The 19,150-nt window shown below is 43.4% G+C and overlaps 1 protein-coding gene across 2 annotated transcripts in view; it reads left to right on the top strand.

The window, feature by feature from the left end:
• LOC311128448 (low-density lipoprotein receptor-related protein 4-like) overlaps positions 1-19,150 on the top strand; it is a 233,277-nt gene that overhangs the window by 190,153 nt on the left and 23,974 nt on the right. For both annotated transcript variants that reach the window (XM_084160595.1, XM_084160594.1), the window contains exons 15-25: positions 12,362-12,538; positions 12,732-12,857; positions 13,619-13,827; positions 14,184-14,265; positions 14,451-14,556; positions 14,812-15,013; positions 15,183-15,372; positions 15,807-15,938; positions 16,689-16,829; positions 18,410-18,496; positions 18,836-19,007. In XM_084160595.1, coding sequence (XP_084016721.1) covers positions 12,362-12,538; positions 12,732-12,857; positions 13,619-13,827; positions 14,184-14,265; positions 14,451-14,556; positions 14,812-15,013; positions 15,183-15,372; positions 15,807-15,938; positions 16,689-16,829; positions 18,410-18,496; positions 18,836-19,007 — 1,624 coding nt within the window. The remainder of the gene's footprint in view (positions 1-12,361; positions 12,539-12,731; positions 12,858-13,618; positions 13,828-14,183; positions 14,266-14,450; positions 14,557-14,811; positions 15,014-15,182; positions 15,373-15,806; positions 15,939-16,688; positions 16,830-18,409; positions 18,497-18,835; positions 19,008-19,150) is intronic.

Genomic DNA, 19,150 nt, shown 5'->3' with positions numbered 1-19,150 from the left:
GGGCCCGACGTCCACAGGTGGGGGTTGTGCTTACAGCCCAACACCGTGCAGGACGTTTGGCATTTGCCAGAGAACACCAAGATTGGCAAATTCGCCACTGGCGGCCTGTGCTCTTCACAGATGAAAGCAGGTTCATACTGAGCATGTGTCAGACGTGACAGAGTCTGGAGACACCGTGGAGAATGTTCTGCTGCCTGCAACATCCTCCAGCATGACCGGTTTGGCGGTGGGTCAGTCATGGTGTGGGGTGGCATTTCTTTGGGGGGCAGCACAGCCCTCCATGTGCTCACCAGAGGTAGCCTGACTGCCATTAGTTACAGAGATGAGATCCTCAGACCCCTTGTGCGACTATATGCTGGTGCGGCTGGCCCTGGGTTCCTCCTAATGCAAGACAATGCTAGACTTCATGTAGCTGGAGTGTGTCAGCAGTTCCTGCAAGAGGAAGGCATTGATGCTATGGACTGGCCCGCCCTTTCCCCAGACCTGAATCCAATTGAGTACATCTGGGACATCATGTCTCGCTCCATCCACCAACGCCATGTTGCACCACAGACTGTCCAGGAGTTGGCGGATGCTTTAATCTAGGTCTGGGAGGAGATCCCTCAGGAGACCATCCGCCACCTCATCAGGAGCATGCCCAGGCGTTGTAGGGAGGTCATACAGGCACGTGGAGGCCACACACACTACTGAGCCTCATTTTGACTTGTTTTAAGGACATTACATCAAAGATGGATCAGCCTGTAGTGTGGTTTTCCACTTTAATTTTGAGGGTGACTCCAAATCCAGACCTCCATGGGTTGATACATTTGATTTCCATTGATACTTTTTGTGTGATTTTGTTGTCAGCACATTCAACTATGTAAAGAAAAAAATATTTAATAAGATTATTTCATTCATTCAGATCTAGGATGTGTTATTTTAGTGTTCCCTTTATTTTTTTGAGCAGTGTGCATTGTCTTGCATTAGGAGGAACCCAGGGCCAACCACACCAGCATATGGTCTCACAAGGGGTCTGAGGATCTCATCTCGGTACCTAATGGCAGTCAGGCTACCTCTGGCGAGCACATGGAGGGCTGTGCGGCCCCCCAAATAAATGCCACCCCACACCATGACTGACCCACCGCCAAACCGGTCATGCTGGAGGATGTTGCAGGCAGCAGAACGTTCTCCACGGCGTCTACAGACTCTGTCACGTCTGTCACATGTGCTCAGTGTGAACCTGCTTTCATCTGTGAAGAGCACAGGGCGCCAGTGGCGACACCAATCTTGGTGTTCTCTGGCAAATGCCAAACGTCCTGCACGGTGTTGGGCTGTAAGCACAACCCCCACCTGTGGACGTCGGGCCCTCCTACCACCCTCATGGAGTTTGTTTCTGACCGTTTGAGCAGACACATGCACATTTGTGGCCTGCTGGAGGTCATTTTGCAGGGCTCTGGCAGTGCTCCTCCTTCTCATCCTTGCACAAAGGCGGAGGTAGCGGTCCTGTGCTGGGTTGTTGCCCTCCTACGGCCTCCTCCACGTCTCCTGATGTACTGGCCTGTCTCCTGGTAGCGCCTCCATGCTCTGGACACTACGCTGACAGACACAGCAAACCTTCTTGCCACAGTTCGCATTGATGTGCCATCCTGGATGAGCTGCACTACCTGAGCCACTTGTGTGGGTTGTAGACTCCGTCTCATGCTACCACTAGAGTGAAAGCACCGCCAGCATTCAAAAGTGACCAAAACATCAGCCAGGAAGCATAGGAACTGAGAAGTGGTCTGTGGTCACCACCTGCAAAACCAGTCCTTTATTGGGGGTGTCTTGCTAATTGCCTATAATTTCCACCTGTTGTCTATTCCATTTGCACAACAGCATGTGATATTTATTGTCAATCAGTGTTGCTTCCTAAGTGGACAGTTTGATTTCACAGAAGTGTGATTGACTTGGAGTTACATTGTGTTGTTTAAGTGTTCCCTTTATTTTTTTGAGCAGTGTGTGTATATATATATATATATATATATATATATATACACACAGTGAGGAAAAAAAGTATTTGATCCCCTGCTGATTTTGTACGTTTGCCCACTGACAAAGAAATGATCAGTCTATCATTTTAATGGTAGGTTTATTTGAACAGTGAGGGACAGAATAACAAAAACAAAAATCCAGAAAAACGCATGTCAAAAATGTTATAAATTGATTTGTATATTAATTAGGGAAATAAGTATTTGACCCCTCTGCAAAACATGACTTAGTACTTGGTGGCAAAACCCTTGTTGGCAATCACAGAGGTCAGACGTTTCTTGTAGTTGGCCATCAGGTTTGCACACATCTCAGGAGGGATTTTGTTCCACTCCTCTTTGCAGATCTTCTCCAAGTCATTAAGGTTTCGAGGCTGACGTTTGGCAACTCGAACCTTCAGCTCCCTCCACAGACTGGCTAGGCCAATCCTGGACCTTAATTTGCTTCTTCTTGAGCCACTCCTTTGTTGCCTTGGCCGTGTGTTTTGGGTCATTGTCATGCTGGAATACCCATCCACGACCCATTTTCAATGCCCTGGCTGAGGGAAGGAGGTTCTCACCCAAGATTTGACGGTACATGGCCCAGTCCATCGTCCCTTTGATGCGGTGAAGTTGTCCTGTCCCCTTAGCAGAAAAACACCCCCAAAGCATAATGTTTCTACCTCCATGTTTGACAGTGGGGATGGTGTTCTTGAGGTCATAGGCAGCATTCCTCCTCCTCCAAACACGATGAGTTGAGTTGATGCCAAAGAGCTCGATTTTGGTCTCATCTGACCACAACACTTTCACCCAGTTCTCCTCTGAATCATTCAGATGTTCATTGGCAAACTTCAGACGGCCCTGTATATGTGCTTTCTTGAGCAGGGGGACCTTGCGGGCGCTGCAGGATTTCAGTCCTTCACGGCGTAGTGTGTTACCAATTGTTTTCTTTGTGACTATGGTCCCAGCTGCCTTGAGATCATTGACAAGATCCTCCCGTGTAGTTCTGGGCTGATTCCTCACCGTTCTCATGATCTTTGCAACTCCACGAGGTGAGATCTTGCATGGAGCCCCAGGCCGAGGGAGATTGACAGTTATTTTGTGTTTCTTCCATTTGCAAATAATCGCACCAACTGTCGTCACCTTCTCACCAAGCTGCTTGTCGATGGTCTTGTAGCCCATTCCAGCCTTGTGTAGGTCTACAATCTTGTCCCTGACATCCTTTAAGAGCTCTTTGGTCTTGGCCATGGTGGAGAGTTTGGAATCTGATTGATTGATTGCTTCTGTGGACAGGTGTCTTTTATACAGGTAACAAGCTGAGATTAGGAGCACTCCCTTTAAGAGTGTGCTCCTAATCTCAGCTCGTTACCTGTATAAAAGAAACCTGGGAGCCAGAAATCTTTCTGATTGAGAGGGGGTCAAATACTTATTTCCCTCATTAAAATGCAAATCAATTTATTACATATTTGACATGCGTTTTTCTGGATTTTTTTGTTGTTATTCTGTCTCTCACTGTTCAAATAAACCTACCATTACAATTATAGACTGATCATTTCTTTGTCAGTGGGCAAACGTACAAAATCAGCAGGGGATCAAATACTTTTTCCCTCATTGTATATATATATTTATATTTTACCTTTTTTTAACTAGGCAAGTCAGTTAAGAACAAATTCTTATTTAAAATGACTGCCTACACCGGCCAAACCCGGATGACGCTCGGCCAATTATGCGCCGCCCTATGGGACTCCCAATCACGGCCGGTTGTGATACAGCCTGGAATCGAACCAGGGGGTCTGTAGTGACGCCTCAAGCACTGAGATGCCACTCAGGAGCCCAATATAGGGCACCCTAATCCCCCCATAGGGCTCTGGTCAAAAGTAGAGGACTATTTAGGGAATAAGGTGCGATTTGGGACACACCATTGGGCTTCGCCACAGCCACAATTCCGCTCGGTATTCCAACTGGGCAGAGAGAATTCCAGCTCTGCAGAGGCAAATCAGCAGTCGGTGCAGAACACCAGTCGGTCATAACAAAGCGAGACAGGAGTAGAGGTCCTCCTCAGTCTCCATCTAAAAACAGAGGCGATAAATAGGTATGTTCACTGTTTATCACAGCCTGGTCCTGTCTGGCTTAGTATGCAATGCCAAGGACTGTAGGTTCGATTCTCGCTGAGGTCACCCATACAAAAGATGCATGCAGGCATGACTGTAAGTTGCTTTGGTTAAAAGCGTCTGCTAAATGGCACATACACTCACCACCCAGTTTATTAGGTACAATGAGTCAGTGTGGCCTTGGCCTAGGCTACACTTGTGAGGAACAAGTTTTGATTTATTTAATTTAATTTATGAGTTGTCAATTTATTCATTGCATTTTATTTGTAAGAGTGAGTAAGGATGTACACCTGATTATGCATAGAGGTAGGCCTAGGCTTCCTGGCCTGTGCACAAATGTTTGCCTCTAAATGTGCCCATTTGGGGATCTCATAGTATTTCTGATTGTCTTAACTCGCCATCACTGTGGAGCTTCTCAAATGATTTTTTTCTTCACCTCAAACAGCAAGTAAACAAAGTCTGTTTTTACATCCAATGAGAATGACAATAGTTCCTCAACGTAGCCTATTTAAAAAATCTTTCCAGCTCTCTTTCGATAACCACTCCACTCTCTACTTGGTGTGAGGGGGGGGGGGGGGGGGAAATGTCATGCTCTGATCCGCTGGAAACGTCATAAAATAAGCCTACCTGAATACTTCTTATCCCTTGCACAAATAGCCTACAGCTGTGTCCGGAGCTCACTGGTGCGGGAAACTCTGAGGGGCCAGAATATTTTATACAATGTTGCAAGTTTTCTAGTGCTAGGTTCAGGCCGGACCAAGTTGATAGTTGGAACAATGTTTCAAGTTCCCTTCAGACAGGCCATGCGTAGCCAATATAGGATTTATAGGACATTTATTTTTATCAGGATGTTTTCTACCTGCAGGCTGCAATTTTTTTATTTGTTGGCTTTATGTAGGCAATTTTTACATAGTTGACAATGGTAATAGAAGTTACTTTTAGAATTTTGATTAACCACATGATAATGATTTTGAGATACGAAGACTTGATTATGAATTAAATGAAACTGTTCCATGAAAATGTGAATATAAAAATCATAACTGGCACGCAGATCGGAAGAAATTGTAAGATAAATTGGCACTTCAAATGGAACAGGTTACCGACCCCTGGTGTAGCCTTTTACCGGCAACTTCAGGAGCTTAATGGCAGAATCTGCGAAGGCCAGCAGTAGCTGAAGGAGGAGGGTCGGGAACAGGTTTTTTTCTTCTGGTTAGGCTATCTTGATCTCTGGCTACTTCTTGAGTCATTTGTCTGTCTTAGTTATTTTATCACATTGTGCTTAATAAAACACCAGACAAGCTCAATAGCCTACATATACAGTTGAAGTCGGAAGTTTACATACACCTTAACCAAATACATTTAAACTCAGTTTTTCACAATTCCTGACATTTAATCCTAGTAGAAATGCCCTGTTTTAGGTCAGTTAGGATCACCACTTTATTTTAAGAATGTGAACTGTCAGAATAATAGTAGAGAGAATGATTTATTTCAGCTTTTATTTCTTTCATCACATTCCCAGTGGGTCAGAAGTTTACATACACTCAATTAGTATTTGGTAGCATTGCCTTTAAATTGTTTAACTTGGGTCAAACGTTTTGGGTAGCCTTCCACAAGCTTCTCACAATAAGTTGGGTGAATTTTGGCCCATTCCTCCTGACAGAGCTGGTGTAACTGAGTCAGGTTTGTAGGCCTCCTTGCTTGCACACGCTTTTTCAGTTCTGCCCACACATTTTCGATAGGATTGAGGTCAGGGCTTTATGATGGCCACTCCAATACCTTAACTTTGTTGTCCTTAAGATATTTTGCCACAACTTTGGAAGTATGCTTGGGGTCATTGTCCATTTGGAAGACCCATTTGCGATCAAGCTTTAACTTCCTGACTATCTTGAGATGTTGCTTCAATTTATCCACATAATTTTCCTTCCTCATGATGCCATCTATTTTGTGAAGTGCACCAGTCCCTCCTGCAGTAAAGCACCCCCACAGCATGATGCTGCCACCCCCGTGCTTCACAGTTGGGATGGTGTTCTTCGGCTTGCAAGCAACCCCCCTTTTCCTCCAAACATAACGATGGTCATTATGGCCAAACTGTTATTTTTGTTTCATCAGACCAGAGGACATTTCTCCAAAAAGTATGATCTTTGTCCCCATGTGCAGTTGCAAACCGTAGTCTGGCTTTTTTATGGCAGTTTTGGAGCAGTGGCTTCTTCCTTGCTGAGCGGCCTTTCAGGTTATGTCGATATAGCACTCGTTTTACTGTGGATATAGATACTTTTGTACCTGTTTCCTCCAGCATCTTCACAAGGTCCTTTGCTGTTATTCTGGGATTGATTTGCACTTTTCGCACCAAAGTACATTCATCTCTAGGAGACAGAACGCGTCTCTTTCCTGAGCGGTATGACAGCTGCGTGGTCCCATGGTGTTTATACTTGCGTACTATTGTTTGTACAGATGAACGTGGTACCTTCAGGCGTTTGGAAATTGCTCCCAAGGATGAACCAGACTTGTGGAGGTCTACAATTGTTTTTCTGAGGTCTTGGCTGATTTCTTTTGATTTCCCCATGATGTCAAGCAAAAAGGCACTGAGTTTGAAGGTAGGCATTGAAATACATCCAGAGGTACACCTCCAATTGATGCAAATTATTTCAATTAGCCTGTCAGAAGCTTCTAAAGTCATGACACCATTTTCTGGAATTTTCCAAGCTGTTTAAAGGCACAGTAAACTTAGTGTATGTAAACTTCTGACCCACTGGAATTGTGATACAGTGAATTATAAGTGAAATAATCTGTCTGTAAACAATTGTTGGAAAAAATTGCTTGTGTCATGCACAAAGTAGATGTCCTAACCGACTTGCAAAAACGATAGTTTGTTAACAAGAAATTTGTGGAGTGGTTGAAAAACTAGTTTTAATGACTCCAACCTAAGTGAATGTAAACTTCCGACTTGAACTGTAGTTGATTTTATTAACACATACAGTGGGGGAAAAAAGTATTTAGTCAGCCACCAATTGTGCAAGTTCTCCCACTTAAAATGATGAGAGAGCCTGTAATTTTCACCATAGGTACACGTCAACTATGACAGACAAATTCAGAAAAAATAATCCAGAAAATCACATTGTAGTATTTTTAATGAATTTATTTGCAAATTATGGTGGAAAATAAGTATTTGGTCACCTACAAACAAGCAAGATTTCTGGCTCTCACAGACCTGTAACTTCTTCTTTAAGAGGCTCCTCTGTCCTCCACTCGTTACCTGTATTAATGGCACCTGTTTGAACTTGTTATCAGTATAAAATACACCTGTCCACAACCTCAAACAGTCACACTCCAAACTCCACTATGGCCAAGACCAAAGAGCTGTCAAAGGACACCAGAAACAAAATTGTAGACCTGCACCAGGCTGGAAAGACTGAATCTGCAATAGGTAAGCAGCTTGGTTTGAAGAAATCAACTGTGGGAGCAATTATTAGGAAATGGAAGACATACAAGACCACTGATAATCTCCCTCGATCTGGGGCTCCACGCAAGATCTCACCCCGTGGGGTCAAAATGATCACAAGAACGGTGAGCAAAAATCCCAGAACCACACGGTGGGACCTAGTGAATGACCTGCAGAGAGCTGGGACCAAAGTAACAAAGCCTACCATCAGTAACACAATACGCCGCCAGGGACTCAAATCCTGCAGTGCCAGACGTGTCCCCCTGCTTAAGCCAGTACATGTCCAGGCCCGTTTGAAGTTTGCTAGAGTGCATTTGGATGATCCAGAAGAGGATTGGGAGAATGTCATATGGTCAGATGAAACCAAAATATAACTTTTTGGTAAAAACTCAACTCGTCGTGTTTGGAGGACAAAGAATGCTGAGTTGCATCCAAAGAACACCATACCTACTATGAAGCAAGGGGGTGGAAACATCATGCTTTGGGGCTGTTTTTCTGCAAAGGGACCAGGACGACTGATCCGTGTAAAGGAAAGAATGAATGGGGCCATGTATCGTGAGATTTTGAGTGAAAACCTCCTTCCATCAGCAAGGGCATTGAAGATGAAACGTGGCTGGGTCTTTCAGCATGACAATGATCCCAAACACACCGCCCGGGCAACAAAGGAGTGGCTTCGTAAGAAACATTTCAAGGTCCTGGAGTGGCCTAGCCAGTCTCCAGATCTCAACCCCATAGAAAATCTTTGGAGAGAGTTGAAAGTCTGTGTTGCCCAGCGACAGCCCCAAAACATCACTTCTCTAGAGGAGATCTGCATGGAGGAATGGGCCAAAATACCAGCAACAGTGTGTGAAGACTTACAGAAAACGTTTGACCTGTGTCATTGCCAACAAAGGGTATATAACAAAGTATTGAGAAACTTTTGTTATTGACCAAATACTTATTTTCCACCATAATTTGCAAATAAATTCATAAAAAATCCTACAATGTGATTTTCTGGATTTCTTTTCCTCATTTTTGTCTGTCATAGATGACGTGTACCTATGATGAAAATTACAGGCCTCTCTCATCTTTTTAAGTGGGAGAACTTGCACAATTGGTGGCTGACTAAATACTTTTTTTCCCCACTGTAGGATGTGTCTATATAGGCAAAAATACACATTTAAAGATTTTGACCAATCGATTGTTTGAAAGAACAGATGACTCTTGATTTATTTTTGTCGGGGACAGCCCTGATCAAAGGCATTCAGTTACTGTTTTATTGAACGTTAGCATGGGCAAAACGAATGACCTAAGCAACTTTGAGCGTGGTATGATCGTTGGTGCCAGGTGCACTGGATCCAGTATCTCAGAAACAGCTGCCCTCCTGGGATTTTCACGCACGACATTGTCTAGGGTTTACCGAGAATGGTGCAACAAACAAAAAACATCCATCAGCGGCAGTCCTGTGGGCGAAAACAGCTTGTTGATGAGAGATGTCGAAGGAGAATGGCAAGAATCGTGCAAGATATATATATATATATGGCAAATAGAAATCATATATGGATGGTGTTAAGAGATAGATGGGAGGTGTTGAATAGAGTTGAAGGATGGGACTAATAATAAATAACAACAAATAATAAAAAGATAACTAATAATGTAAGCATACTGTGTCCTTAATAAGTATATAGGTTGTATGTTGGGAGCTTTTGGGAAAGAGCACAGTTAGAAAGATATGGCATATAGAAGCAAACCGGATGGAGATCATGAAAATGATCGGCGAGGTTGAGAGTAGAAGTTCAGGAGCAAAAACAAATAAAATTGAATTATTGTAAAATTGACTGTGTCCATAAAATGTAGATAGTAAGTATAAGTTGGAAGTAGAGGCCTAAGCATTGTTGTTCACTAATTTACCCCAAGTAGGGAAAGGATGGCGGGGTTGAAAAGTAATAAAGGGGAATATATATATAAAAAACATGGGGGATTGGAAGTAATGCAGACAATTACATTGATGGAAGTTACAATATATCTCCAATATTAAGATGATCTACCCCCCCCAAAAAAATAAAAAATAAAAAAATAGATTTGTGCAAGCTAACAGGCTGGCTACAAACAGACTAATAATGGTGCAGTACAACAGTGGTGTGCAGAACGGCATCACAGAACGCACGACTCGTTGATCCTTGTCATGGATGGGCTATTGCAGCGGACGACCACACCAGGTTCCACTCCTATCAGCTAAAAACAAGAAGAAGCGGCTCCAGTGGGCACGCGATCACCAACACTGTACAATTGAGGAGTGGATAAACATAGCCTGGAACATGACAGCGAGTTCAGGTCTGCGCAGTCCCCAGACCTCAACCCAATAGAGTATCTTTGGGATGAGATGGAATTGTCTGTTCGCAGCATAAATGTACCACTGTCCAATCTGCAGCAACTGTGTGATGCCATCGCGTCAACATGGACCAACATCCCTGTGGAACGTTTCCGACACCTTGTAGAATGACCTGAAGACTTCAGGCTGTTCTGGGAACAAAGGGGGGTCTGACCCGGTACTAGATGGGTTTACCTAATAAACTGGCCAATGAGTGTATATAAGTCGCTCTGAATAAGAGTGTCTGCTAAATTACTAAAATGTAAATGTATATATTATCTAACCTGTAAGAAGCTTCCACAAACACAACTCCGGAATACGACACTTCGAGTGGCTTATGGGTCCATCAAAGTTTTGTTGGGATAAGTGTTAAAACGTTTAGGATTTTTGAGGGTGGAAGAGAAGTGAGATGTTTTTTGTAGGGGAGGATGAATAGAAGGAAGGGCTTTTGGTAGAGGAAAAGGAGGGGTACCCACTGCCCTGGGTGAGTGTTTGATTAGAGGAGGAGGGGTGCATGAGGGGTGATAGGGGGAGGAGGACAGGGGTGTAGAGGGTACTCGTTCAGCCCTGTGTGAGCAGCCCTTAATGATGTGTGCTCTCGGGATAAAAACCTGTAATTGGCCCTGTACCTCCACTAGGCCCTCTGTTTGCTCAGACAACAGGCAGAACAAATGGGACGTGTGTGTGTGTGTGTGTGTTCGTTTGAGAAACATTTGGAGGCATGCCTGCTCCTTTGTCATGGTATATGGAGAGTGATGTGGGTGACACCATTATCCTCTGAGCACACCTGTGCACCTTCAGGGGTGAGGTAGGTGTGGGGGGGGGTGAAAAGGAGGTAGGGGAGAGACAGAGAAGGACACAATAGAGCGAGTGAGGGAGTTGAGGAGAAGAGCGGGGACAGAGAGGGGAGAGGTTACATGTGGGTGCAGGGTAGACCCCCATGGAAGGTTCCCCGTTGCCTTACAGCTGCTGGTCCCCCGTTGCCTTACAGCTTCTGGGCCAGCTGTCCCTTAGACCAGAGACAGAAAACTGAGAGACAGAAAAGAGAAAGTAGGCCCACATACCACCAGTGTTCCTGCTAGCTGTCCTTGAAAGAGAGAGGAGAGGGTCAATCCAACTCTATGACTCCCCTTCACACTCATGTCTAACCATGTGTCTCCTTGAAGGTAACATCAGTAACACACACACACCAAGTATCAGCCTACACACACCTGGAGACCTAAAGAAAAAATTGACAGATGGAGAGACATGAGAGAGAGAATAAATACCAATCTTTCCCTGAAGCTAATGTTATTTAGTTTTTTTCTGACGGGTATGATACTTTAAGTATGTATCTGAGTATTCATTTACATTAAGAGTTAGGTAATATCTTGGAGAGAGAGAGAGAGAAAATAATTGCATCAGTACTCTACTGTCTCTCTTTCTCACACACAAATGCACACACACACAGACCCATTGTCATTCTCCTCTCTCCACGGGTTTGGTCTTTCACCATTCTTCATTTACACCCCCACTGTAAAATCCTGGTATAAAATGCCAAACCTGTGTAAGACCTTTATGGCAGCAAGCTCACCACAAACTGTGCACCACCAACAGAAATAAACGAGGGGAAAAACTATGTTCTTTCCATCCATCAGTTGAGCGTATTCAGCGCTCTCTGTGGTTCTCTGTGCTTCGTAAAAAATATAGGCAATCTGGCCAATAGGGCCACTGTAGCTAGCCGAATGAATGAAGGGACGATTGTATGGAAGTGTTCCACTCATGCTCTCCACCAAAGACTGTGGCTCTATTTAAATGACCAAATCATTGTTCCCTTCCTTCCTTCCTTTCTTTGGTCAATCCCTCCCTCCTTCCTGTAAGTATTCAAACAGGGACTTTTTTCTCAGAAGAAATCTATAGAGCTAGCACTTAACTCCCAAAGCTTATGTCATTAGCGAGTGGCTAATAAGAAACAGGCTAACTCCAACCAGCTCTGATTAAGCCTGAATACAATAGGGGACACCGTGAAATCTGCCAGAACCACTGCTCTGTTCTGGGTACTTTTTCAATAGAGGGGGGTTGCCTTATGTGTCACTAAATTGAAAAGACAACAACATTAACTCATCCTCATTTGATGGTGTGAGGAATCAGATCTTGTCCAACTTTGTGCTATTTTGCTTTGAAGATAATTGTTCCTTTACGCCAGATTGGTTTTATTTGGTGTTTTGTCTTAGTTTGCGAAGGAACTGTTTAGGGATTTGTGTGTGACTGTGTGTTGTTTAGTTGCTGATCCAATGGGTGCTTGTTGTTTGAAATCATGTAACCCCCCTCCTTCTATACCACTTGTCTAATTCCTTTGAAGGGTCAACGAGAAGGTTCCAATGATGTTCTTGTGTTTCAGAAATAAAGACAACATATGCTTCTTTCAATACAAATATTTGTCTCTATCTCTCTCTCTTTGTCTTTCTCTCTCTCTCTCTCTTACTCTCTCTCTATCCAGGCTTGCCCCATCCATTTGCCATCACGGTATTTGAGGATAGCCTGTACTGGACAGACTGGCATACCAAGAGCATCAACAGTGCCAACAAGTTCACGGGCAAGAACCAGGAGATCATCAGAAACAAGCTGCACTTCCCCATGGATATACATACACTGCACCCGCAGAGACAGCCCGCAGGTCAGTCAGACGCATGCATGAACGCACACACAATCTAATACACACACACTCTGTCATACGCACACAAACACACACACACACACACACACACCACCCACAGATGCACTCTGTTAGTCAGTAACACACCTGCACACTCACTCAGTCACTCACTCATTCAGTGCTTCTAACCTCTCTCCCCTCCTCTTTTCTCCAGGTGGGCGTAACCGATGTGGGACCAACAACGGGGGCTGCAGCCACCTCTGTCTCCCTGGCAACAAGACCTATACCTGCGACTGCCCCACGGGCTTCAAGAAAGTGGACCAGCATAACTGTGCCCTGAGTGAGTATACTTACTGGCCTACAAGAACACACTCTATGTAGAATAACATAATATTTGTTGACATTTTAATGTGATGATTTAGAGTTGTAAATCTTTTTGTGTTAATTTAGTCATTACTTTATTCTAAATATAAACTCAAATGTTTGCTAATACATTTTCAGTCCAGTTAGCTGATGTTAAAGGGCGACTACACCACTTTTAAACCTATGTTTCATTATCTCCAGCACAATACCAGTATCTACATATGTGAAAACAGCATATTTCTGTGTTTTATAGAACAAAATATAAAGTCAAAAAAATAAATAATTAAACAGTGATTTTCAAACACTATGAGATTTGCGGTGACGTGGGGAGCAAGAAAATACCCTCCCTCTGGCTAGAAACTTGTTGCAGGTTTTGAAAATCACAGTTTTTCTTACTTTTAATCCTACCCTGTGAAGTCACAGACAAGCATTTTTTAGGACCTTTCTTCTTATCTAGCTTCTTATCTAGCTGTTTTCACATATGTAGACACTGGTTTGGTGCTGGAGATAATGAATATGAGGTTGAAAGGTGGCGGAATTGCCCTTTAAACCATGTGTTAGTTTAGTTAGGTTCCAATTGTCCACACTAGAATGCCCAATACATTTCTTAATTCTAAGGGGTACGCTAGTGTGGACAATTGAAACAGAGCCTTGTTGTATGTTGTTGTGTTGTGTGTGTTGTGATGACCCCGTTGTTAATCCTAGAGCACTGACAGAAGACCTTTGGTCTTTGATCAGGTCTTGACAAGTTCCTGCTTTTTGCCCGAAGGACGGACATCCGACGAATCAGCTTTGACACCGAGGACATGTCGGATGATGTCATCCCGCTGGCCGACGTACGCAACGCCGTGGCACTGGACTGGCACGCTGAGGAGGGCTTCATCTATTGGACGGATGTCACCACCGACTCCATCAACCGGGCCCAATGGGACGGCTCCAAGCAGGAGGTCAGTTCTGCCCCATATTACTTTCTTAGCAGATGCTCCTATCCAGAGCCACTTACTGTACAATGGAATGTGCATTCAACTAAAGTAGATGAGACAACCACCCATCAAGATCATTACAAGTAAAATAGCTAGTTATAGAGAAGAAAACAGTTTAGTGTTATAGTGGTTGATGTTTTGATGAGATCAGAGTATTGCTAAAAGTCCCTTGCACTTTACTTTTAACCAAATATCGCCACCTATTGATGAGAGTTTGGTATCACAGTTAATTTCACAGCTGTTTGACCTTGTTGCAATGGGGGAGTATTTCATTGAAGTTACTGTACTGTATTGTAATGAGTTGTTATTGTGTGTGTCAGGTGGTGGTGGACACCAGTCTGGAAAGTCCAGCCGGTCTGGCTATTGACTGGGTGACCAACAAACTCTACTGGACCGACGCAGGTAAGAATCCTTAACTGTACCGGTGTTCTAGATTTAAATTACTATAGGGTAGTGGTACAAACTTCCGTTTGTGTATCATGTCAGCTATAGACTACCAGGAAGTCTTTATTGACAAGTCTTTATTGAGTAATTTGTTGTACGAACCATAATGAATTGTGTGCGTGTGTGTGTGTGTGTGAGATCAGGTACAGATCGTATCGAAGTATCTAATGCAGACGGGAGCATGCGTACCGTCCTGATCTGGGAGAATCTGGACCGACCCAGGGACATCGTGGTTGACCCAATTGGAGGGTGAGTCAGAGGTCAAGGGTCAATATCAGGCGTCAGATGTCAATGACACCTCTGACAATAGTTTACAGAGTAGCGTGTGAAAACACCTTTTTTTTCCAGCAGTCCAATAAGTTGGTAAAATACTAAAACGTTAGCGCAGCATGGATTTTGTTGTTTACCACAGACACCTAATCTGAACATACAGTATACAGATGACTTTTGCATACCACATACATGTACAGTTTACTGATGCATGATTTTCCCTGTGTACCATAGATACATGTACTGGACAGACTGGGGTGTGAGTCCTAAGATAGAGCAGGCAGGGATGGACGCATCCAGCCGTATCGTCATCATCTCTTCCAACCTGACGTGGCCTAACGGACTGGCAATTGACTATCAAACACAGCGCCTGTACTGGGCCGACGCCGGGATGAAGACCATCGAGTTTGGCAACTTTGACGGCTCAGACAGACAGGTGAGGTGGTCTTGAAGGGATAGTCTTTTGAAGTTTTAGCTTATTTTCAATATATTTTTGTTTGTTGGATGGGTATTTAATCAAGTGAGGCTTTTTACTCTGTAAATCAGACTACTGGCTAATATATTTATTTTTATTCCCCGCCCCTCTCCCCTCCATTGGTGTCCAGGTGTTGATTGGCAGTCAGTTACCCCACCCCTTTGGGCTGACTCTGCATGAGGAGAAGCTCTATTGGACGGACTGGCAGTCCAAGAGCATCCAGAGTGCCAACAAAATGACTGGCCTGGGACGACAGACACTCGCCGAGAACCTGGAGAACCTCATGGATATTCACATGTTCCACCGCTACCGCACCACAGGTGTGTGTGCGTGTGCATGACCTGTTGGCCGCCTTCTGAGTATTTTGTGACAAGATACTAGACCCCCACCCCCAACACCAGGTCCACTGTCCCTCCCTGTCACTAGGGGGATTAGGGACCAGGTAAACTGATCCTAGATATGTGGTTCAGAGGGAAAAAAGCACCTGGGGCTCATACCAGGCTGAAGCAGCACTTATCAGAGTAGGGATGTCAAATGTTCAGCCTGCTGCACAGACCTCATGGAGGTTCTAGTCTAGAGCGCCCGGTTAAATTGTGTTTGAGATCATTTTTAAACTCTCAACTGTTAAATGAGTGAGAAATAGATGTCATTGTTGCAATAGTTTGTGAGTGGGCAACATATACTATAATCTTACATTTACATGTTGAATAATTTTATATTGCGCTCTCTCCCCCCTCTATCCCTCTCTCTCTAGTGCGGACCCCCTGTGCGGTGAATAATGGGGGCTGCAGTCACCTGTGTCTGTTGGCCCCACCCCCTAAAGGCTCCAGCTGTACCTGTCCTACTGGCATCAACCTTCAGCTGGACGGAAAGACCTGCACACACGGTAGCATAGCAACAATGTCATATTATTATACTACCAGCACCCATTGTACAACAACCCATGGTACATTGGATGTTTTGGTGCCTCTGGGGCAATTTAGACACCTGATTGAGGACCTTATTACTGATTAATGTGTTTATGTTTTATGAACTTGTTCTGTTTCTGCTTGCATTTTGTATTTTCTGAAATTCAGGGCTCTTCTATAAAAGAGACCTTGGTCTCAGTATGACTACCTGGTAGAATAAAGGTTAAAACAACTTTTTAAAAACAACACTATATCATATATATCATCACAGAGATACAGATATATTGATGTTTGTAAATAAACTACGTCTTCCAAGATACCACAAATAGATTGATAACAATGGTTAATTGATATAACAAAATATTGTCTCATCCATGATTTAAACGAGAGAAAAAAAAACGTAGTTTAGTATTTTGTTAATTAGTCCGCTGTTGATATGGTCCCAACAAGCGTGCATGTCAGCAGTAAAGTTTTCAAGATGGAGCACTTTCAGTAAAAATCTAAAAGTGTGATGATAATGTGTTTTGCATTATCATCACACGCTTTGCTTTGTACTGTAAGTGCTCTATCTTGAAAACGTTACTGCTGACATTCCTTTAATTACTACCTGCACCGTCAAGGCCCAAGATGTGAATCAGTATTTACAGCCCATTGATTCTTAAAGAATATCACTTACAAATGCCACATAAGCTTAGTTCAACTGACAGTGTTGTGTCTCTTGGTTGTAGGGATGAGTAGTTTCCTTATCTTTGCACGGCGGACCGATATCAGGATGGTCTCTCTGGATATCCCCTACTTTGCTGATGTGGTGCTGGCTGTCAACGGATCCATGAAAAACACCATCGCCATCGGGGTGGACCCCAAAGAGGGTGTGTATGTGTGTGCATCTGTGCGTGTGTTTCAGCTTTTCTGTGATCTCAGTGTGGTATGAACAGGAAAATGAGGAAGGTCTGCACTTAGTTTTTGCAGTAAAAAAAATAAAATATGTATTCCATCTTTCAGACCAGATGTTTAGCCCGAAAGGGCTTCATCATCAGTGTCCTTTGACAAAACAGTGTCATTTTTTTATTTTTGATCTGGTGGTCAGTGCCATTTAAGATGAGGGAGCACAACATTTTTTTCAATGAGCATGGCCTTATTTATATTACAGCATATTGGATGACTGTCATTCATATTTTATTCACCCAGCTCAATGTAACATTGATAGGTTTAGGCTACTACATGATACAAAAATGTTCCCAATAACCATCATGAGGTTTCTACAACCTATCCTACCAATGAAAGTTTACCACGTACGTGCACAGGTTGAGAGAAATGTTTTAGTAATCAAGGTGACAGACAGTGAATGACGCATTCAATACTGCCTTGCACACTTTTCCCTACATCTAGCTGATCTAGGGTGTAATCATTAGTTCAGCAGTTGCAAACAAGAGTTTCTATTGGAAAAAATGCAGGTATGTTTATCCCCGTTCCGTTTTCTTCCTCTTAAGAAAAGTTTTTCAACAGAACCGGTGGAATGAGTACACCCCTGATCACCCACCCACAGTTCACTTTCATAGAAGCCACATACAAACAGCATGATCACTTTGCTCATTGTATATTTCCTTCTCGCATTTACGCTGTCCTCTCTCCTTTTCCCTTCGCTTGTGGACTTCATTGCGCAACACAACAGCTGTCTGTGACCAGGCGAAAAAACCTTTCCAAGCCAAACCGCTAACCGCTACACATCGTTGTCACCATATTAGCTAATGTCATAGTCAACATAGCTACTAAAACTAACGCATTAGTAAACCCGCTACAATCATGCAGTACAATGTACAGCAAGCAGTTTAGCAGTTACACCGGCGGGCCCCGGTGAAAATAAATTAATAAAACCAAAAGCTTATCTTGACTTGGAAGAGTTCCAGTGTTGGATAGCATTAATTAGCTAAGTAAGGGAAAGTGAAAGAAATACAACAAAATATAGCTAGCTCGCTCTCTCTCTCTCTTGCTTCTCCTTCATTTTTGAAGAAATGTATTTGTTCTCTGATTCTTTGATTGGGTGAACAACATGCCGGTTTATGCTGCAAGAGCTCTGATAGGTTGGTGGGCGTCCTCCGGAAGTTGTCATAATAACTGTGTAAGTCCTAGGTTTTGTATTGAAGTCAATGGTACTACCCCAGAGAGTGCTTTTGAGGCGACTGTAGACCTTCATTGCAAAACAGTGTGTTTTAATTAATTATTTGGTGATGTGAATATAGTTAGTATAGTTTTATCTATAAAGGATAACTTTTTAATGTTTCACTATTTAAATTTTTATGAAATTCATTGAGGATGGTCCTCCACTTCCTCCTCTGAGGAGCCTCCACTGATGTGCACACGCTGTTCCATTTGCACGCACTAACAGTAAACAGTGACTAACAGTATGTCTTTGTAACCTTGATGAGTGTGTGTCTACTGCCCCCTGCAGGTAAAGTGTACTGGTCAGACAGCACATTGAAGAAGGTGAGTAGAGCTAACATGAATGGGACGGCTCATGAGGATATCATCGCTACAGGTGAGGGAAATAATCAATCAGCTTTATTTCATAAAGGAAAACATATCTGAATCATATTACAGATAGTACTAGGCTAGTGTCTTTTTTGTCTTTCTGCTGTATTACAGAGGAATAGTAATCTATTATGTAAAACAAATGACCTGTAGCACAGAAATATTTCAACTTCTATACTTATCTCTCCTTTCTCTCTCACTTCCTCTAATCCTCTCTCTTCTCCCTAACTGTATCTCCTTCGCTCCTTTCTTCCACACTTCCTCTTTCTTTCTTTTTCTTTCTCTCTTTCTTTCTTTTCCTTCCTTCCTTCCTTCCTTCTTCCTCTCTCTTTCTCTCGTTCTCCAGGTCTGATGACCACTGATGGTCTGGTGGTGGATGCGGTGGGCCGAAAGATCTACTGGACTGACACCGGAACGAACCGGATCGAGGTGGCCAACCTGGATGGCTCCATGAGGAAGGTTCTGATCTGGCAGAACCTGGACAGCCCGCGAGCCATCGCCCTCTACCACGAGATGGGGTAAGGAGTTATTTTGGCTGTCAGTCAATTAAGATTCGCTGTGCAGAGCAGTGTGTTTAGCTCCAGGTTCTGATTTTGCACTTGTTTTTAAATTAAAATGTAATTTTTACTATCAATTTACTGAATAATCATATGCAGACTGT

The sequence above is a fragment of the Coregonus lavaretus genome, assembly GCF_964263955.1.
Source record: "Coregonus lavaretus genome assembly, chromosome: 4".
In the NCBI taxonomy this organism is placed as follows: domain Eukaryota; kingdom Metazoa; phylum Chordata; class Actinopteri; order Salmoniformes; family Salmonidae; genus Coregonus; species Coregonus lavaretus.
This window is presented reverse-complemented; position numbering and strand designations above follow the sequence as displayed.